Source organism: Stegostoma tigrinum, chromosome 32 (assembly GCF_030684315.1).
Source record: "Stegostoma tigrinum isolate sSteTig4 chromosome 32, sSteTig4.hap1, whole genome shotgun sequence".
In the NCBI taxonomy this organism is placed as follows: domain Eukaryota; kingdom Metazoa; phylum Chordata; class Chondrichthyes; order Orectolobiformes; family Stegostomatidae; genus Stegostoma; species Stegostoma tigrinum.
This window is the reverse complement of record NC_081385.1, coordinates 11,691,747-11,713,855: the sequence shown is the minus strand read 5'-3', so window position 1 is coordinate 11,713,855 and position 22,109 is coordinate 11,691,747. Positions and strand designations below refer to the sequence as shown.

The 22,109-nt window shown below is 43.9% G+C and overlaps 1 protein-coding gene across 4 annotated transcripts in view; it reads left to right on the top strand.

Annotated features, from left to right (window-relative positions):
• LOC125466869 (E3 ubiquitin-protein ligase TTC3-like) overlaps positions 1 to 22,109 on the top strand; it is a 127,799-nt gene that overhangs the window by 31,123 nt on the left and 74,567 nt on the right. For all 4 annotated transcript variants that reach the window (XR_009442873.1, XM_059639115.1, XM_059639114.1 and 1 more), the window contains exons 5-10: positions 6,154 to 6,204; positions 8,518 to 8,647; positions 9,954 to 10,036; positions 18,360 to 18,454; positions 19,456 to 19,518; positions 20,727 to 20,781. Coding sequence is in view for 3 of the 4 variants with exons in the window: in XM_059639115.1 (XP_059495098.1) it covers positions 6,154 to 6,204; positions 8,518 to 8,647; positions 9,954 to 10,036; positions 18,360 to 18,454; positions 19,456 to 19,518; positions 20,727 to 20,781 (477 nt within the window). In the remaining variant the exon portion in view is untranslated. The remainder of the gene's footprint in view (positions 1 to 6,153; positions 6,205 to 8,517; positions 8,648 to 9,953; positions 10,037 to 18,359; positions 18,455 to 19,455; positions 19,519 to 20,726; positions 20,782 to 22,109) is intronic.

Sequence of the window (22,109 nt, the reverse complement as noted above, 5' to 3'; positions counted from 1 at the left end):
GAGAGAGACCAGGACCAGAGGGCATCATCTCAGGATAAAAGGTTGCATGTTTAAAACTGAAATCAGGAGGAATCACTTCTCGCAGATTGTAGTGAATGTGTGGAATTCTTTACCTCAGTGTGCTGTAGAGGCTGGGTCATTAATTATATTCGAGGCTGAAACAGACAGGTCAGTAAAGGAATTGAGGGCTGTGAAAGGAGGGAGATCTAATGAGCTCTGACAGCTATGATCTCTTTGAATGGCAGAGCAATCTCAATGGACTGAATGGCCTACTTTTGTGTCTAATGCTAAACAATTTTGATTGTCTGTCAAATGGCACTTTCCAGAGTCCAATGTTTGCATCAGATATTGGGAAAACTCTGGCTTTAGATAGTTAAACTAATTTCTTGTTGACCATAGACAAAGGGCAGATTTTTCTTATAGTCATATTGTCGAGCTGCCGAAGGTCAACAGAATTTGGATTGACCCATTAGGTTTGTACAGGAACCATGCTCAAGTACCACTTGGTTGGTTTCATAACCCAGGAAAGGACACTCTTTCTGGTCATCATTGCAAGTTGTTTCTCAACTTGTTTCATTAAAGATGCAGAATCTTCTTGGGTATATAGTGACATAATTGCTTAGCATCTTTTTTCAGAATCATGCTGTATTCTCTATTGAGCTTCCTTGCCTCAATAAATAATTTGGAATATTCTATTCAAAGATCTTTTGTTTTTGCTGTTTAACTCCTTAGACATTTTTGAAGGAGGTTTATAGAAACATGCATTTCTATTGAAGACTGAGAATTCTTGTAATTGAAGTACATATGTTTGCTGCAATTTAGCGTCTCTAATATGAGATAATAGTTTGTAGCGTGCCTTCAATTATAGACAATGTTCTTTCAGCCATGGTTCATTATCTGATAGTATTTACTTGGTATTTAACTTGACATTTGCGACAACCGTTGAAATAATCAACTTCTTGCCAAAGAGCAAAGTCTGGTTCACCAATCCCCAACGAGTATTTTGTTTTGTTCTTCTGTTGCAGTTTGTTCTACCTTTATCAAGTTCTTTTTGTGTGAATAGTTTTTGACTTGTTGTTTCTTTCTGATTGTTTCCTATGTAGGCACATTTTCTGAAAGTGACCTATTGTATAATAGATTCACTTTTAATAGTTGGGCACTGTCTGTGCCTGTCAGGCTTCATTGCTCCACAGCACAGACAAGGACTTTGTGTCAAGTGCCTGTCCTGCTTGCTATACTGGTTTCTTATGTGTGCCATGTGATTTTGAACCTTCAGAATTGAATGGATTCTGTTGATCCCCTGTGCCAAGATTGATCTTCTCATAGGATTGATGTGTTTTGTTTCCTCACATTTGCTTTACTTATCATCTGCATGGCTTTCTTTAGAATCACGTTTAGACTATAATAAATCTGACACCCATCAGCAATTCTAACAGTAATTCCATCTCTGTTGAATTTTTACACTACCAAAAAATCACAGTAATCACATTTCTCTACTAGTCAGTAGAAATAATTTATGAAATCCTTCTGTTTAAATCCTGCTCTTTTTCTGAGGTTTAAGTAATGGTCAGAAGTTTTCTTCATCCTCTTCAAAAGTATCTACTACTTCTTTCACACTTTGGTGAGCTACAGTGCCATCAGCTATACTCCTAATTGTAAATGAAAGTATGTTCACTCGTTCAGCTTTTGATTTAGTGTCTGTTTGGAAGCTACACTGCAACTTGAGACTGTTTTCTCCAAGGTGCCTAAACCTGTGTTTTATTTGGCCGATTTCAGAAATTAAACCTTTCTGACAATATTATTTTGGATGTTATACGTTATTTAGGCTTTTCTTTTTGCAGTAATAGTAGTGTTGAAGTCTCTGTGCTGATGTATTAGATGTTTTTCATAGATTTTGCAACTAAATGGAACATTCCTACCTTTCTATAGCTAAAATGGAAGATTCTTACCTTTCAAGATTTCCCACCAGTGGTAACCCTTTGTCGAAGTCTATCCAACCTGTTTTGTTTTGGTGATAGTAGGAACTGCCAATGCTGGAGAATCTGAGATAACACGGTGTGAAGCTGGATGAACACAGCAGACCAAGCAGCATCAGAGGAGCAGGAAAGCTGATGTTTCGGGTTGAGACCATTCTTCAGAAAATTACAGTATAGCTGATGGCACTGTAGCTCACCAAGGCATGAAAGAAGCAGTAGATACTTTTGACGAGGATAAAGAAAATCTCTGACCATTCCTTAAACCTCAGAAACAGAGCAGGATTTAAACAGAAGGATTTCATAAATTATTTCTACTGACTAGTAGAGAAATGTGATTATTGAGATTTTTTTGGTAGTGCAAAAAAACATTACCATCGATTATAGATTCATCCTTGTTGGGTCTTGCCATGAGTGCCTGTTCAATTATGTTCTTAAATGTTCAGCTCTTCTCCGCTGCTGACTGTCTGTATGTGTGGGAGACATCAAGCTGGGTGTGAAGATGCTATAAAATCTTTACAGTTATAGCATGTTGCATGTGCCACTAAACTGAATCTGCACCTTGCCTTGTGGCTTTAAGTGTCTAATTGGAAGATGTTCTTGTATTGATCAAGAAACGGATTATTACATATTAGCAACTAATTACATGTTGCATTGATATGACAGACATTGTTACAGAAACCATGGGCCAATCCAGATGTTGGGTTCCATTCCTTCAAGATCCTAAGCTGGCCCTCTTGGTGGCTGAGATGGAGTCACTCCTCAGCATAGACCCTTTCAGAGCATTACAGCGATGTACTGCAATAATCATTTCCTGGAATACCACCCTGGATCTAATTAATGATCTCCTATTGGTGTTCTTATGGGAACTGCAAAATGTTAGATTGGATCCCAGGATGAGCAGAGGAGCAACATTGTATATTAAGATAATAAAATGTGAGGCTGGATGAACACAGCAGGCCAAGCAGCATCTCAGGAGCACAAAAGCTGACGTTTCGGGCCGAGACCCTTCATCAGAGAGGGGGATGGGGAGAGGGAGCTGGAATAAATAGGGAGAGAGGGGGAGGCGGACCGAAGATGGAGAGTAAAGAAGATAGGTGGAGAGAGTATAGGTGGGGAGGTAGGGAGGGGATAGGTCAGTCCAGGGAAGACGGACAGGTCAAGGAGGTGGGATGAGGTTAGTAGGTAGCTGGGGGTGCGGCTTGGTGTGGGAGGAAGGGATGGGTGAGAGGAAGAACCGGTTAGGGAGGCAGAGACAGGTTGGACTGGTTTTGGGATGCAGTGGGTGGGGGGGGAAGAGCTGGGCTGGTTGTGTGGTGCAGTGGGGGGAGGGGACGAACTAGGCTGGTTTAGGGATGCAGTAGGGGAAGGGGAGATTTTGAAACTGGTGAAGTCCACATTGATACCATATGGCTGCAGGGTTCCCAGGCGGAATATGAGTTGCTGTTCCTGCAACCTTCGGGTGGCATCATTGTGGCAGTGCAGGAGGCCCATGATGGACATGTCATCTAGAGAATGGGAGGGGGAGTGGAAATGGTTTGCGACTGGGAGGTGCAGTTGTTTGTTGTGAACTGAGCGGAGGTGTTCTGCAAAGCGGTCTCCAAGCCTCCGCTTGGTTTCCCCAATGTAGAGGAAGCCACACCGGGTACAGTGGATGCAGTATACCACATTGGCAGATGTGCAGGTGAACCTCTGCTTAATGTGGAATGTCATCTTGGGGCCTGCGATCCGGTGCGGCTTCCTCTACATTGGGGAAACCAAGCGGAGGCTTGGAGACCGCTTTGCAGAACACCTCCGCTCAGTTCGCAACAAACAACTGCGCCTCCCAGTCGCAAACCATTTCCACTCCCCCTCCCATTCTCTAGATGACATGTCCATCATGGGCCTCCTGCACTGCCACAATGATGCCACCCGAAGGTTGCAGGAACAGCAACTCATATTCCGCCTGGGAACCCTGCAGCCATATGGTATCAATGTGGACTTCACCAGTTTCAAAATCTCCCCTTCCCCTACTGCATCCCTAAACCAGCCCAGTTCGTCCCCTCCCCCCACTGCCCCACACAACCAGCCCAGCTCTTCCCCCCCCACCCACTGCATCCCAAAACCAGTCCAACCTGTCTCTGCCTCCCTAACCGGTTCTTCCTCTCACCCATCCCTTCCTCCCACACCAAGCCGCACCCCCAGCTACCTACTAACCTCATCCCACCTCCTTGACCTGTCCGTCTTCCCTGGACTGACCTATCCCCTCCCTACCTCCCCACCTATACTCTCTCCACCTATCTTTCATCTCTCTCCATCTTTGGACCGCCTCCCCCTCTCTCCCTATTTATTCCAGCTCCCTCTCCCCATCCCCCTCTCTGATGAAGGGTCTAGGCCCGAAACGTCAGCTTTTGTGCTCCTGAGATGCTGCTTGGCCTGCTGTGTTCATCCAGCCTCACATTTTATTATCTTGGAATTCTCCAGCATCTGCAGTTCCCATTATCTCCAACATTGTATATTGTCTGATTTAATTTTCCCCTAAGTTAGAAATGTGTGTGTGTCTGTCTGTCTGTGTGAGAGAAAGAGATATGGTTTCAAAGCCATTGATTGGGTTTTGGGAAATTAATGGTGGTAAGCTTTTGTTAAATATTTTTTCATGTGGGCGTCCATATATTTTTTGTCCATCCACAATTGCCTCTTGAGAAGATAGTGGAGAGCTGCCTTCTTGAACCTCTGCTGTCTACATGGTGAAGGCACAGCGCTGTTAGGAAGGGAGTCCCAGACTTTTGATTCAGTTTCCTTGAAGGAAGGACAATATGGTTCTAAGTCAGGATGGTGAGTGATGTGGAAGGTTACTTTCAGGTTTTTTTTCTGTTCCCATGAACATATCCTTAACAGGTGATTGATCTTGTGGGTTTGGAAGGTGCAGTTGAAGGCGCTTTGGTGAGTTGCTGCAGTGCATCTTGTAGATGGTGCACACTGGTTGTCCCCCATCAAAAGACATGAATGTTTAAGGTGGTGGATCAAGTGCAATGAAGCACATTGCTTTGTACTGGATGGTGTTGACTTTTGAATGACAGACCGATTTGTGGTAGTCAGGAGTGCGTTACTCACTGGAGAATTCCTAATTTCTGACCTGCTCCTCTAATCACAATAATATGGTTATATTCAGTTAATTTTCTAACCACCAGAATGTTGTTTGTTGGGGGCTCAGTGAGAGTAATGCCATCACTAGTAAGGGAGGACAGATAGGTAAACTGGTTAAAAAAACATATGGGCTACTTGCTTTTCTGAGTCAAGGCATTGAATACAAGAGCAAGGGGGCTATAACAGAGTTGTGTATAATGTGAATTAAGTCACAGCTGGAATACTGAGAACGTTTCTGGCCTCGATACTGTAAGAAGGGTCTGATTGCACTAGAGAGGGTGCAGAAGAGATGCAGCAGGATGTTGCCTGGGCTGGTGCAACTCAGCTATGAATAGAGAATGTAGACTGGCGTTGTTTTTGTTAAGGTGAGGTGAATCTGATTGAGGTGTACAAATTTCCAAAGTACACATACAGGGTAGAGAGGGAAAGCCTTTCCCCTTGGAGGGGTCTGTAACCAGAGGGCACTGTTTTAAGGAAAAGTGTAGGAGGTTTAGAAGGAAGTTGAGGAAAAATGTTTTCACCCAGAGGGGGTGGTGGATATTTGAAGTTCACTGCCTGAAAAAGTGGCAGACTGGGACCCTTCAAGACATTCCCCAAGTATTTAAAGGAACACTTGGAATGCAATAGCATATTAAGGATAGGCTGGAACATGGGATTAGAATTGATGGATGTTTGATGTCCAGTGTGGGCACAATGGTTGAAGGCCTCGTTCTGTGCTGTGGTTTTATTCCAACTTGTAATCTTCTCGTGGATAAAAGCCAATCAACTGCAGAACCTATCGCCTCCACGTGTAATCTTGTGTTTACTCTGCATTATTGTGACGTTTGTAGACTGTGAAATATAGGAAAATATATCTTGGAATGTTTGAGATTATCGTCTAATTGAGAGGCTTTGTTAGCGGAGGATCGTTTTGTTGGGATGGGAGGGGTTATGAAGGATTGGGACCCATAAAGAGGAAGCGTGAAAGGAAAACATGGAATATTGTGTGTGATCTGTATGCAGCCTGTCCTAGTTAGGAGTATTTGTCTTATTTTCTTTCTCCATTTGATTTCAGAATCATAGTGGTTTTGTTGCTGCCCTCCTGAAGACCTTTGAGCAAGTGAAGGTGAGAAATCGGGAAAGGAACTGATTTAATGCTATCCTTTCAGCCAGCTGGAGCTGCCCGAGACTGTGCAGTGAGCTCCACTCTGGGCGTTGACAGGAATTTAGGATGGAGAAAGCTGCCACTCCAGAGCAGATGGCTTTCTCAAGAGATTATTGAGCAGTCACCCAGAGCATTTGTTAACGTGCTGAACTATTAGTCTGTCCTTTGATAGCATCCAGGAGAAAAGAGGAAAGTTGAAACTCTAAGTGCTTTCAGATGCTGCCGTTATGATGGTAAACACCAGGAGGATGACCCCAGCCTTTGGAGGAAACCTGCCCTGTTTAAAGGATCCTTTTATCAGGGATTTTGTTTTCCCTTGGCCCACGTCTCCTGAAGGTAGACTCTCATTGTTGCTGTTACACTCCACACAGAGAACCCTCCTCAAATGGTCACTAATCATGATGAACCTCAGTAGTCTAAGATTCTCTGCCAGACACTTGGTCTTGGTGCCAGGAGGCTATCTGGCCCATCAAGTCAATGCTGGCACTCTGAGAAATCCAGTCAGTCCAATTCTGTGCTCGATCCTCATGCCTCTGTAAATTCATTTCTTCTTGCCATTACTCATCAACTCCAGCCTCCTCATAACTCGTGACTTTCAGTTTTAGTCTCTGCTGCCTAATAACATTCTTCTCCTCTCCCTACATCTCTTGCCCCAAAGCATAAAAAATAGCGGCAAAAAGAGAAAATGCACAAGATACTCAGCAGGTCTATCAGCATTTGTGGAGGAAGAGAAACAGAGCTAAGGTTTCAATTTGATGTTCTTTTGCCAGAACTGGGAATTACGAGCAAGGGATGGAATGGACAAGGACAATATGGGGTGGAAGGTATCGGAGATGGACTAACAGAGGAGATAGTCCTGCAGGGTCACAGGGAATTGTGTTGGAGCAAGAAATAAAGAAACAAACAATGCACCAGGGCAGGTATGCTGCTGGCTGGAAAGCACAAGTAACAAGAGAAAAACTGAAACAAGCAAGGAATAGGCAACAAAATGGGGTTACCAAACACAGATTGGGTAATGGCTCTATTCAGTCTACAATCATGATGTTGAGCTCCCAGCAGTCTCTCTTGTTTTAATCCTCCACCTCGGCCTGATACCTCTGTCCTTGACCGACACTGTTTGAGAGAAGGTCAATGCGAGATTGAGGAGCAGGGCTCAATTTCTGACGAGACACTTTACAGCCTTTTGGACTCAACGGTGAGTTCACGCATTTTCGATCATTCTCTCATTTTGCTTCCACGGCAGTAACATCCACCAGTCAGCCATGAATTTTTCTCATTCATTGGGGCTCTTACTTCAGGATGCTCTCCATGTCACCTGACTTCATGTTTAGATCAGGCCAGAACATAACACAGGCAGCTATAACTTTTCTAACCCCTGATTTACAAGGATACATCCCCTGCTGCCTAGCAACAGTTGCTTGCCTTCAGTAATTTTCTCATTATCCCTAAACTATCTTGCCTCCTGTTAATTACGTTATTTATTGTAGCATTGCAATTACAGTATAAACATCACCCATCAAAATTGAATCTCTTTTATTACTCATGTCTTAATTTTATATTGGGCTTTATAACAAAGCCTGTTGTTTCTCCTCATCTCAATAAAGATTTGTTACCTGATGACAGGAATGTTTTACCAGTGTTGTCTTGGCAACCTCTCTTCACTGGAATGCTTGTCTTTCTAAGTCAAGTCAAACCCACGTTCCCACTGTAGATATTATTTCAGCTATTATATGTAAAAGAATCCTTAGTCATTTTAGGTTCATATTTGTCCAAAACCTGTATTTGGCAGACAATTTGACTGTAGGATCATCACAAACTGGCCCAAATTGATTGCCCATTGCCCTCAGACAGTGACACTTGCAGGTGAAAAGCAATAGGAATAATAATCATGGCTTTTTCTTTAACCTTTCCTCCATAATTGTTGCCATGGCTACATCAGTGAGAAAAAATATCTGGCGCAGAAAGCCAGCCTCAGTAATGGTGACCGTGAAACTAGCATCAATTGTGATCAGAAACACATCTGATTCACTGTTGCCCCTTAGAGAAGGATATCTGCCAACCTTACCGGGTCTGTGACTCCAGACTGACAACAATATGGTACACTGTTTACTGCCCTCTGAAATAGCCTGGGAGCTTCTCAGTGTAAGTGCAGTTAAAAGTTAGGTAATGGCTTGCCAATGACACCCAGGTCCTGTGAAACATTATTTTGAAAAATGTGCCTTTTTTTCCAACAAAAGGAGAATCTACTGCTTCTTTCTTGTGTCCTCTCTCTAGGATGACTCTGACCTGAAGGAGATTATCTGCTCTACCAAGCCTTTAATAAGTCAAATTCCTATTGACAGCATAGCCCCTCACTGGACAGAACTTCAAAGGAACACAGCCCTCATGATACTTATGGCGCACTGTAAGTTTTCTTCTCAGTCTTGTCACAACTTACAATGTACATTTTTTTTAAAAAACTTTTTTGGAGATACTTTGGTGTCGTTTGTCACAAATCTCCTCAAAGATTGTATCTTATTGAGGGATAAACTTATATTAAAAAAGCACCCCTTTTTCAGGAATGCTTAAACAATATATTGGGATATGTTATAATTACTGCAGATGCTGGAATTCTGAAACAAACACAGAAAATGCTGGAGAAACTCAGCAGGTCCAGCAGCACCTGTGGAAAGAGAAACAGAATTAACTTTTTGAGTCTGATGTGACTCTTCTTCAAACTTGAAACGTTGTTCTGCTTCTGTCTCCACAGATGCTGCTAGACCTGCTGAGTTTCTCCAACATTCTCTGTGCTAGTTATTGTATATGAGTGCTTGGAGACGTGACACTTCTTTTTGGCTGATGGCTGAATCTCTGGGCAATGGATGGGACCAATCAATGTTAATGCAGTAATGCACATGAACGAACTTGCACACCTCTATAATTGTGCACAACTTTGTTTTTTCAGCAAATTCCCAAGCTTTTGGTGTTTCCACATAGCACATATTAAGTAACATAGCTCCCTAGATTTTATTATTGAATTATAAGTTTTTTTTCTCCCCCATTTTATTGGGGTCAGTGAGTGTTCCTGGGGCCGTGGGTATGTTGTACAAAGGCCGTTCCTTCCTGTACAAGCCTAGACAGCATATGTTAACAGGGTCTTCAAAATTTCTCTTTGTCTTTTCTCCTTCCAGTTGCTGAGTCTTTGTATGAAACAGAGACCAATAGATTTTGGTGTTTTCGCAAATCAAGTGATATGGGGATTGGGCAGGAAGATGACATTGAGGAGGTCATCCATATAGAATGGCAGACAAAGCTTTCAAATGGCCAGATACTCCATTCCTCCAGTTTCTTAAGAGACCAAATCCCAGTCTTGTCTCCACATACACTTTTTTTTCAATTGTGGGGGGGGTGGTCACTAGAGAGTGATATGTAAAGGAGGCCTGAGGGAAAAGGTTTGCTTAGCCTGTTTCTACAACCTCTATGCATCCGTCCTGACTGAGCAGGCCACTGTACAAACCAGAGTTTGAACTGAAATGATTCCCACCATTATTCTACACAAATGGATGATCAAATGAATTTCCCAACGGAGCAACCAGGCAGCAAGTTACCTTTTTAATAAATGAAGCCTACAATTGGCAGCTCAGCTCAGTCCGGGTATGTACAGTATCTCCATTTATAGCTGTGGGATGTTTTGTTACTGCAAGTAATGCCTTGCTGTATCTTTTGCTCAGTTGCAGATCATATAAAGAAATTCGCTGCCGAGGGTGACTCTGTGCTCACTGACTTTGAAAGAAATTGTGAATCAAATAACCAAGTATGTATCTTTTTTGATTTCATGTCCTAACACAAACAGGCTCGGATGTGTTCTGGAATGGATGTTTCTTTACAGATTCTGTTATGCCTCATGGGAGTAGTGTGCTGAAAATGAAGTCCTGTAGTTCTCAGAGTTATCACAAAAGCTAAAGATTTCCCAATTGCCCTGTCGTTTAGGCCCATAGTGACAGAAAGCAAGGTCATAGCTTCTGTACTCAATGCAAATTGGTATTTATGCTGAGTAAATAGATTCTAACTACAAGTAAACAAAAATGAACTGTCAACATATAACACCAGTAGTTAAAACTCTAACCCCCTCCTTTTACAGACGCCCATATATCCACATACATATACAAATGTGCAAACATACAGACAGAGCATGCACACACATGTACGCACGCACACATGTTCACACAAACACGTACATGTACGTACACATACACACACATGTACACGTACACACACCTGTACACACCACACTAAAGAAATGGGTGTGATGGACAGAGGGAAAACTGGAGAAGCAGTTCAGTGGCCTCTGTTCACAGTGTCTATTAAGATGGTTTTTGTGCTGATTACAATGCTGCTTCTTCTGATGCATTAACTGGTTTGCAAGAGGCTGGTTCACTTATAAAAGGCATCTGTATTACTAATTAAAAGTCACCGCTTACAGCAATTGCACAAGGGAAGATAAACTGGTTTTCTTCAGGCTTTTACTAAGAACAGAGAGAGTACATGAGCTGGTGGAGGTCTGATGACTTCTTGCTATCTAGCTTACAGCCCCACGCTATTCAGTTAGCTGGGAAACAATCACACCATTGTTGGCAGCCAGAACACCTTTATCATTAATAACTGCTCGTGAGTTTACAGACCAATCAGCTATTTGTTGCCAGTCAAATCTCCATTTGTACCCAACCCTGGCTGCAGCTTGTCTGCAGCTTCTACCAGTGGTTGAGCCAGCAACTGAGTAAACAGCACTTACGCTGAGCATCAGCTTACTTGCTTTCAAAATCATGCACTAATCATTCAGCAATCTTTGGTTTTTACAGCAGTTCTTCTCCCATCTCAGTTCATAATCAAAAAAACTGGAAAGTAATTAAAAGGTGGTCTTTACAATTCATAGAGTAATCACGGCTGAGAAGGAAGCCATTCATCCATGGAGTCCATGTGTAGAGCAATCCTGCCATTGCCCATATTCTCGCATTCTCCTGGAAGTTTATCTCCCAGTTTCCTCTTGAAATTGTTGTCTTTGCTTGCTGCACCCTAGTAGGTAGTGAGTTCCAGAATTTGCCACTTATTACCCTGTTAGCAGAATGTTCTTCCTCAGCTCCCCACCCGCATCTCCTGCATAAAACCATAAATCTGTCTCCTCTATTTTCTTGTACCATCAGCTAGTGGAAATAGCTTTCCTTTTGGTTACCTTGTGTACATCTTTCATAATTTTCTAGACCTTAGTCAGATTTTCCATCGTTCCCTTTGTTCCAAGGTGAACAACCCCATCTTCCCCAGATGGAACATGGCTACCTTCCCTCATTGCTAGAACCCTCTGATCCTCATCCTCTCAAGCATCTGCATATCTTTTCTAAACTGTAGTGATCAGGACTGAATGCAATATCTATCTATAGCTCAATCAGAACTTGTATAGGTTCACCTGAAAGTTTCAGCTTTTGAGCTCAATACATCAGTCTGTGAAGCCAAAGGCCCTGTGTGCTTTGCTAATTATTTTTCTGATGTGTTCTGAAAGCTTCAAAGACATAATCCCATCAACATCTAACTCCTGCTCCCCAGATTTCTCCATCCTTCTTCAATTCTTTAAAACTGTATAATTAATTATATTGACTGTCCACATCTCTTCTGCCAAAAGGCATCATTTCATATGTACAAATGTGCAGGTAGCACCTCTAGTCTCGCAGTCTCTAGCCTGGGCCTTTGCCAGAACAGAGAGTCTGCCAGACCGTGGGGGATTGGGACTCCCCCAACCCTCCCCTGACTGCTATATTCCACTGCCTTCCTGCCCCAGTACAAGCATTGGTGCCCCTGCACTCATTCCCTTGCAAAACCCAACTACTGTTCATACTTAAATAAAAACTGAACAAACTGCAGATGCTGCAAATCAGGAACAAAAGTAGAAATTGCTGGAAAAGCTCAGCAGGTCTGGCAGCATCTGTGAAGAAAACGTCAGAGTTAATGTCTCGGGTCCAGTGACCCTTCCTTAGAACTGATGGTGGCTGGGAAAACGTCAGTTTATATGCAGAAGATAGGGAGGGGTGTGGGGTAGGGAGTAAACGATATGGATAGAGCCTATAGAGAGAGAAGAGCAGTTGGACAGACAAAGGAGTCAATAATGATCTGGCGGGGGGGTGAATAGTTGTTAATGGGGACTGTTAGTCGCGAACAATGTTTGAATGTAATGGCAGGCAATGTGGTAATAAGTGTGTGGGATAAAGGCCTGGGACGTAGAAGAGTTTAGGCCCTAAAATTATTGAACTCGATATTGAGTCCGGAAGGCTGTAGAGTCCCCAAGTGGAAAATGAGGTGTGGTTCTTCAAACTTGTGTTGAGCTCCGCTGGAACACTGCAGCAAGCCAGAGACAGAAATGTTGACAAGGAGGAGGGTGGTGTGTTGAAGTGGCAGGCAACAGGTAGCTCAGGGTCATTTTTATGAGCAGAACGTAGATGTTCTGCAAAGTGGTCACCCAGTCTACACTTCATTTCCCTAATGTAGAGGTGACCACATCGTGAGCAGCGAATGATGTAGACTAGATTCATGGAAGTGCAGGTGAAGTGTTGCTTCACTTGGAAGGTATGTTTGAGCCCTTGAACACTGGGGAGGGAGGAGGTAAATGGGCTGGTGTTGCACCCTTTCCAGTTACAGGGGAAGGTGCCGTTGGGCTGTGGGGAGGTGTTGGGGGTGAAGGCAGTGTGGACCAGGGTGTCTTGGAGGGGACGGTCCCCGCGGAATGCAGACAGGGGAAGGGAGGGGAGGGGAGTATGTGTCTGGTGGCGGACGTTGCTGCTACTGATCCTCAGGATGTGGATGCTGGTGGGATGGTAGGTAAGGACAAGGAGAACCCTACCGCTGTTGCGGAAGGGAAGGGAGAGAGTGAGGGTGGAAGTACGGAAGATGTTTCTGCACCCAGTTGAGGCCCCGTTGACAACGGTGGTGAGGAATCCTTAGTTGAGGAAGAAGGTGGACATTTCAGAGGCTCCTTTTGTCGAAGTGGGCCCCATCTGAACACACAGAGACAGAGGACCTGAGAAAATGGGATGGAGTCTTTACAAGAAGCAGGGTTGGGGGATGTATAGTCCAGGTAGCTGCGGGAGTCTGTCGGTTTATAGTGGGCATTAGTGGCCAGAGTACCTCCAGAAATGGAAACAGAGCTGTTGAGGAAGGGAAGGGAGGAGTCAGAGATTGACCGGGGAAAGTGAAGGCAGGGTGGAAATTGGAAATGAAATTGATGAACTTTTCCAATTCCAGACAAGAGAGGGAAGCAGCAGCAATTATATCATTGATATATTGCAGAAAGAATTGTGGTTGGAGGCCAGAATGGGATTGGAACATGGAATGTTCCACCTATGCTTTGAAGCGATAGCATAACTGGGGCCTATGCGGGTACCCATGGCCACCCTTCTGACCTGAAGAAAATGAGAGGAGTTAAAAGAGAAGTTGTTGAGGGTGAGGATGAGCTTGGCCACACGGAGGACGGTGGTGTGGTTGGGGATGGTTCAGGTCTTTGTTCCAGAAGAAGTGGAGACCCCTAAGACCCTTCTGGTGGGGAATGGACGTGGAAAGGGATTGCACATTTAGAGTAAAGTGGAGGCGGCTGGAACCTGCAAACTGGACATTTTGAAACTGGCATAAGGCATCAGATGAATCATGGATGTATGTGGGCAGGGACTGGACTAGGTTAGAGAAGACTGAGTCAAGGTAGAAAGAGGTGAATTTGGGGGACAGGAACAGGATGAAACAATGGGTCTGCCCAGACAGTCCTGTTTGTGGATTTTTGGAAAGAGGTAGAAGCTAGTTGTGTGGGGGTGGGTGACCATCAGTTTGGAAGCAGCGGTGGCGAGGTCACCAGATGATATGAGATCAGCTACCATAGTATATACAATGGCCTGATGTCCCATAGTGGGGCCATGGTCCAAGGGAAGGTAGGAGGAGGTATCTGAGAGCTGGCACTCAGCCTCTGCAAGGTAGAGGTCAGTACGCCGGACTACAACAGCACCATCCTTATCGGCAGGCTTACTAACAAAGTCAAGGCTAGATCTGAATGCATGGAGTGCAGTCGGTGCGAAGGGAGATAGGTTGGATTTGATGAGGGGGCCAGAGAAAATGAGGCGACTAATACCACGTCGACAGTTCTTAATGAACAGATCGAGTGCAGGTAAAAGGCCAGATGTAGGGAGAGTGTTGGAGCCGGGCGAAAGGGTCTGTGGGATGGGGAGAGGACTCTTGTCCAAAGAAATCGACACAGAGGAGGAGACGGCAGAAGACGAGTTTGACGTCATGTGCCCGAAATCTTTTCGGTGGGGACGCAGAGGGATAAAGCTGAGGCCTTTGCCGAGTACAGAACGTTCAGCGTCAGACAGCAAAAGGTTGGGAGGCATAGTGACTACCCAACAGGACATGAGGTTGGGTGAGGGAATGGAGTGAGAGGGAAGGGGAGGAGAGGAAGGTTCCTCACTATGTGGTCTTCCGTACATCGGAGAAATGAAACACAGACTGAGTGACCACGTCACAGAACGCCTACGTTCTGCTCGCAAAACAGGCCCTGAGCTACCTATTGCCTGCCATTTTAACACCTCACCCTGTGTCCTGGCCAACGTCTCTGTCTCTGGGATAGCAGGAACTGCAGATGCTGGAGAATCTGAGATAACAAAGTGTGGAGCTGGATGAACACAGCAGGCCAAGCAGCATCAGAGGTGCAGGAAAGCTGACGTTTTGGGCCTAGACCTTTCGTCAGAAATTCTTAATTTCTGAAGAAGGGCCCAGACCCGAAACGTCAGCTTTCTTGCTCCTCTGATGCTGCTTGGCCTGCTGTGTTCATTTAGCTCTATATCTTGTTATCTCAGTCTCCGGTTTGCTGCAGATCTCCAGCGAAGCTCAATGCAAGCTAAAGGAACAACACCTCATTTTCTGCTTGGGGACCCAGCAGCCATCTGGACTCAATATAGAGTTTAATAATTTTAAAGCCTAAACTTTCCCATGTCCCAGCCCCCTTCCCCACATAACAGGCCTTGTTATCACATTGCCTGCTATTTCACACCAACAGTTGTTAGTCACTAACAGTCCCAATTAACAACTGTTCACCCTCCCAGCCTGATCGTTATCAACTCCTTTGTCTGTCCAACTGCTCTTCTCCCTCTTTAGGCTCTATCATACTGTTTACTCCCTACCCCATCCCCCTCCCTATCTTCTGCATATAAACTGATGTTTTCCCAGTCACCGTTAGTTCTGAGGAAGGGTCACCAGACCCGAAACATTCTGATATTCACAGATGCTGCCTGACCTACTGAGTCGATAGCAATTTCTGTTTTTGTCGCTGTTCCTACTTTGTGCTGCCTCAGAGTTGCCCCTAGCCTGAGCATAGCACCCGCTTCTGGACAGTAATGGAGAGTGCTGGCTAAGGGAGGTAGAACCTGTGTGTTTTAAGTATCTTTAATTGGTCACCAGATTATATAAGACCCCATAACCTCATTTCATCGAACATAGTGTGTTTTATTTCTAGCTGTTGTTTGTGGTCATTCATTTAACTCTATTGTAGACAGCTCCTTTCATTGGGCAGGGCTACCCATTGGCAGGATAGCAACCTTGTCCATTTATTAGCGGATTTTAATTTTTTTTATTGGAGCTGATAAAGTCGCGTACTTCTCCGCTTCAGCTTTGGGCAAGACATTGCGGCATTAATGTTGTATGTGAGAAGTTGAATACCAGGGCGGAGGAGAAGCATCAAGTATCCTTTTAAAGGCTGAAGAGCACTTCAGATTCCTGTCTTCCCTTTGAGTGTGCTTTCAGCAGGTACTTGAATAGCCAGGGAGTGAATCAATGTTAATGGGCCTCTGTCGAAATGATTCCTAATGTCACAATTCCTTTTGTTCCAGTGAAACAAAATGTGACAGCATAAAGAACTCCACCTGGTCCATTGTGCCTCGATGGTAAAGGTATTTAATTAGCCTCCCTCCCCTGCTCTTTCCCTGTTGGCCTGTAATGTATATGCCCCCAACACCACATTTACCCAGTTCCCTTTTGAATGTGCCTACTGACTCTGCTTCCAGCACCCTATCATGGGGAGCATTTCAGATCATTATAAATCTGTGCTGCAAAAGTAAGTCTCCACAGAGTGACCCCCGTCTATTCTCTGTGGGTGAATATTATTCCCATGAATTGCTGTCAAATTCACCAGTTAAATATAGAGTGAAGAGGTTTGATGGAGAGTGCAGGAGGGTATACCAGGAGCAGCACTAGGCATTCCTAAACATTAGTGTCAATTTGGTGTAACTGCAGAACAGGACTACATGCATGCCAAACAGAAAAAAAGCAGCAAGTGACAGACAGAGCATAGTGAGTCCAGAACCAGCAGATCAGATTTAAGCTCTGCTGTTCTGCTACATCCAGTTGTGTGTGATAGTGATCAATTAAACAACTCACTGAACGAGGAGGTACCACAAGTATCCCCATCCCCAGTGATGGGCAGTGCAACACATAAGTGCAAAAGATAAGGCTAAAACATTTTCAGCAATCCTTAGCCAGAAGTGTGGAGTGCATGATGATCCATCCTGGCTTCCTCCAGAGGTGTTCAACATCACAGGTTCCTGTCTTCAGCCAAATCAAACTCCACTTAATGTTAAGAAATGGCTGAAGATGTTGGATGCTGCAAAGGCATTGGCCTGGACAACGTTCTAGCAGTCATACAGAACTTGCCGCTCCTTAGCCAAGCTACTCCAGTACAGTTACAACACTGATACCTACCTGACAAGGTAGAAAATTGTCCAGGTATGTCCCGTCCGCAAATAGCAGGACAAATCCAAACCAGCCAATTACTACCCATCAGTCTACCTTCAAGATGGAAGTTGTCATCAAGCAGCACCTGCTCAGTGATGCCCAGTTTGGGTTCTGCCAGGGCTACTCAGCTCCTGACCTCATTACAGCCTTAAATCAAACATGGACAAAAGAGCTGAGGGGAGGGTGACAGCCCTTACATCAAGGCCACATTTGACAAAGTGTGGCATCAAGGAGCCCTAGCAAAACTGGAATCAATGAGTATTGGGGGCAAACTGTCTGGTTGGAGTCATGCCTGACACATATGAAAATGGTTGCTGTTGTTGGAGGTTGGTCACCTCAGCTCCACAACATCTCTGCAGGGATTCCTCAGGGTAATGTCCTTGGCCCAACCATCTCCAGCTGCTTCATTGATGACCGTCACTTCAACTTAAGGTCAAATATGGGAATGTTCACTAACCATTGTACAATATTCAGCACAGTTCAGGACTGCTCAGATGCTGGAGTAATCTATAGTTAAACTGTTTAAGACCTGGAAACATCCAGACTTGGGGTGACAAATGGCATGTAATATTCATGCCACACAAATACCAGGCAGTGACCATCTTCAGCAATATCTAACCATTGATCCTTGACATCACTGAAATGCCAACTTCCAACATTCCGTGTGTTACAGTTAATCAGAAACAGAACTGGACCAACCATATAGGTACTGTAACTACAAGAGCAGGTTAGAGGCTAAGAATCCTGCAGCGAGTGTCTCCCCTCCTGAGTCCTCAAAATCTGCCTACCATTTACAAAGTGGAGTGTGATGGAATACTCAGCAGTTATCTGGATGAGGGCAGCTCCAACAACATTCAAGAAGCTTCATAATGTGCAGGACAATGAAGTTTATTTATTCATCTGTAAGTATTCTGTGTGAGGCCATCACCCAGAGTGGAGTGAGCTACTTGGCTATTTCAATCTCTTCCTCATTTGGCATTGGCATTCATGTACCTTCCAATCAGGAGCTGGATCTGTGGTTAATCTCTTGCTCTTCCTTCTTCCTCACTGCCAATCATTCCCCAATCTCCAGCGATGGTTCTGAGTCACTGAGGTCTATTGAAATGTCCACTTTGCCACTTGAGTGGTTACCAGCCCATTCAGGACTTTGGATCTCCCTGGTCTGTACAGCTCCAGACCCTCCCCCACCCCTGCATTCCCCACCCCCAAAATCCACAGTGGACTCCCTGGTTCTAGCTAAGGCACAAAACCTGCACAAGTTGATGTTACAACTATTCACATTTGAAGGCTTTATCATAATATTCTCTTGTCTGTTTTGTTATTAGAAGATTGAGCATCTCCAGAGGAAAGGCGAAGATGAAGTGAATCTTAGCGAATTTCGAGCAGCTATTGCCACATACAGCAAGGCACTTGAAACAAGGTATGGTTCACCACTGGCACCGTTAGTGTTCCTCCACTGTTTCCCTGTTCCTTTCCCAACATTGCTGATTTCTGGCACTGGTAATCATGCACATTACATATCTTTATTTCTTTGGGGAGGATATCACTGGATTAGTAATCCCAGAATCTGAGGTCAATGTTGAGGGGACTTGGGTCAGAATTCCACCATCTAGGCAGAAATCTGAATACAATAAAAATCTGGAACAAAGAACTGGCCTATAGGTGACCATATAACCAGTGTCGAATGCTGTACAAATCCATCTGATTTACTAATGCCCTTTAAGGAAGGAAATCTGCCATCCTTACTTGGTGTGACCTATGCATGAACTCCTGGCCCACAACTATGTGGTTGACACTTAACTGCCTCCAGATAATTGGGAATGGGCAATAAATGCTGGACTAGGCATCGCGCCCACATCCTGTGAACAAATTATATATCAAAAAAAAATCTGGACATTGTACACTCTCCGAGATTGTTCAGCGCACTGCACTGTGCCTGTGCACATCACTTTAAAATGGGTTGTAGGCTATATAATCTCTGGCTGATTCATTTTTCTCCCTTCCTCTCCTAATTTGTGTCACAAATCCATTATACGCACTGAGGTAATCAGCCAGTGTGTGACCTTTTGCCCCAGCATTCACAAGGGACATTGACTTGTGACAAAATTAAGCTGTTTTGCCTTTCTTTGAGCATCCACACAGAATGTGTTTTGCCAAACTGCTCAGAACTCACTTGGTGGCAATGATGTTGAATTTACAGCGGAATTTTTTCACCCCTTATTTGGATAGGGGCTTTGATATATGTGTTGTGAGCATATTCCTCACTCTGATATTGCTGTGCTGCACATGAGATGTAATAATTTAAGGACTTGACTATCTGTTGGTTTCCATGATTTACTAGGATGTGGATGTTGGTCTTTGTTCTGGTAAACGATGGATGTTGCACTGTTAATGGAATTCTTAATTTACATCCTTTTCTAGCCCTTATAATCACCACTTATACTGTCGAAGAGCCTGTTGTTACCTGCAGCTGAATGATCACAGGTGAGACCCGCTAATGGACACTTACCATGTCAGAAATGTACCATTTTTACTTCAGGCCATGACAATGCGTTTTGACAAAATGGTCACAATCACATTCCATGTTGGTGGAAGGGGCTTTGTCTCTGGCACTGCAATATTTTGGGTGCTGTGCTGACCGTACAGGATTTTAAGTGGCATGTTGACTTGTGGAAATTGTTTGAATCCTTTGTTGGCCATTGCCAGTATGAACATAACAGAAAACCCAAAGGAACTACAACTGGACAAAGAGCTGAGGGAGCTGTTAGGTGATGAGCTGCAGATGAGAAGTCTGTTTTCCTAACACTGACAGGTTGCACAAACACAGTACAGAGAAAAGCCTGACTAATGTTTATATCCCCAGGGACTCAAACTCTCAACCTTTGGTGTAATCAATCAGTTCTGGCCATAGATAATTCCAGGAATTATGTAGATGTTTTGGGGTCAGTTTTTTTTTTGAAAAGGTAATTAAGAGGATAATACTATTGATGTGATGCAGGCAAACTTGCAGAGTTCTTCCTCACATTTGCCCTGCACAGCAGACGTCTCTTATCCCTGGAGAAATATCCCCAGTGACACCTTTGCAAAATCCTGCCAAGGGCAATGGCAGGATAGGCATTGCAATATCTATGTCTTGTTTTGGGCCCATATGCCCCAGCAACAAGGCTGTGGTCATGGGCAGTCAACTGCACTGACCGGACCACATTATTGACATGGCTGAGGTGCAGTCTTTTAGATTAGATCTTAAGCCGAGGCCCAGTTTGCCTGCTTAGATAGACGTGAAGACCTTTTTATTGATGAAGGGCATGAATGCTCTGCCGGATGACGTGTTACACCTCCATATGTTGAAAGGTGGCTTATCCAATAATCAGTTACTGATTCTCAGAGCTTGCTGTGTGCAAATCAAAGCGCTATGTTTCCTCAATGACAACAGTGACTACACGTTGAAAGAGACTACACATGCTAAGAGACATCTTTGATAGTGACAGGCACTATATGAATGAAAGTTTGTCTTTTGTTAATAACAGGTATAAAGGAACGCACTTACATTTTATCGTCTTAGAAGGTGTATGATGCTAGGAGCAGGTTCACAGTTGCATAGAATGATTCGTGTGACTCTTTCAGTGAGAATTGGTTTTCTGGAGAAGTGTTTGGTTTGGTTACATTGGATGATGTTTTTTCTCTTCTTTCAGAATGGCGATACTGGACAGTATTAGAGCAACAGTACTAAAACCAGATTATTTTAAGGTACAAGTCGATCGCTTGTTCTCCAAAGGGCAACCTTATTTTAAAGCTATGTCAGTCTTCTGCCAACCTGTTTATTCCCATGTTTCTTTAATGCTTCTGGGCTTTAACCTTCCTCCCAAGAAAAAGACATAGTGATGAGGAAGAGCAGGCAGCCCTTTTGAACCCTTCTGTTTTGCACTGATTAAAATAAAATGACAAGATATAATGAAGAAAGAAAAAACAAATCAGGCACAAATCATCACTTAGCAGGGATCTATATTAAATCCTCACACCACTCTGAAAAGCTTGTGTGTTCAACTCCTCTTGTTCATGCATCATAGGCCTCCTACTACTTGTTACAGAAAATTATGCATTATTTATAGATGCAATTTTGCACCAGCTGGAACATACATTTTGCCTCTTGGCACGGCTGAACTTTCTGTGCTCTCACTTCTCGTTGGATAGTTTAAGGTCATTGTCATTGTCTCACAAATAACAGCGGAGACCTGTGCAATAAATATTTTTTCCTGTCATTGTAAAGCAGAGTCCTGATTATATTCTGTTTCGGATAAATCCATAAGTAGATGTAATTTCTTTTGTTATAAAGGTTTGGCTCTGAGTTTAGATTGGAAAGGCTGGCAGTGGCATTCTCCTTGAAACAGAGGTAAATAAGGGAAGATTTGATACGAGGTGTAAAAGGTTTTAAGAAAGTAGACAAGGAAAAACTGATCCCATTAGCTAATCTGGGGAGGCAATGACCTAGTTGGATTATTGGTAGACTGACAATTGAAAGATCCAGTAATACTTTGGGAACCTGAATTCAACTCCTGCCATGGCAGATAATAGAATTTAAATTCAATAAAAATCTGGAATGAAGAGTCTAAAGATGGTCATGACACTGTTGTCGATTATCAGACAAACTCACCTGATTCATTAATATCCAATGGGCAAGGAAACCTGCTGTCCTTATCTGGTCTGGCCTACATGTGAATCCAGGCTCACTGCAATACAGTTGACTTTTTATTTGCTGCCTGGGCAGTGAGGGATGGGCAATAAATGTTGGCCTAGCCAACGATGTCACATCTGTGAATGAACGGTTTTGGGCAAAATGTGCAGGGGAATGTGAGGAAGAATGCTTTTTACACACAACCTAGAATACTTTGCCAAGCGGCTGGTCTAAGTGAAGGGGATGAAAGATTTCCAAAGGAAATTAGATGAAAAATTGAGGGAAATGCAGTTGCAGGACTACAGGGATAGTAGAGGAGGGATGGGAATTGACTGGATGGCTCCGTGGAGAGCCAGCATGGATTCAGTGGATGAATTGGCCTCTCTTTGTCAATGTAGCTCTA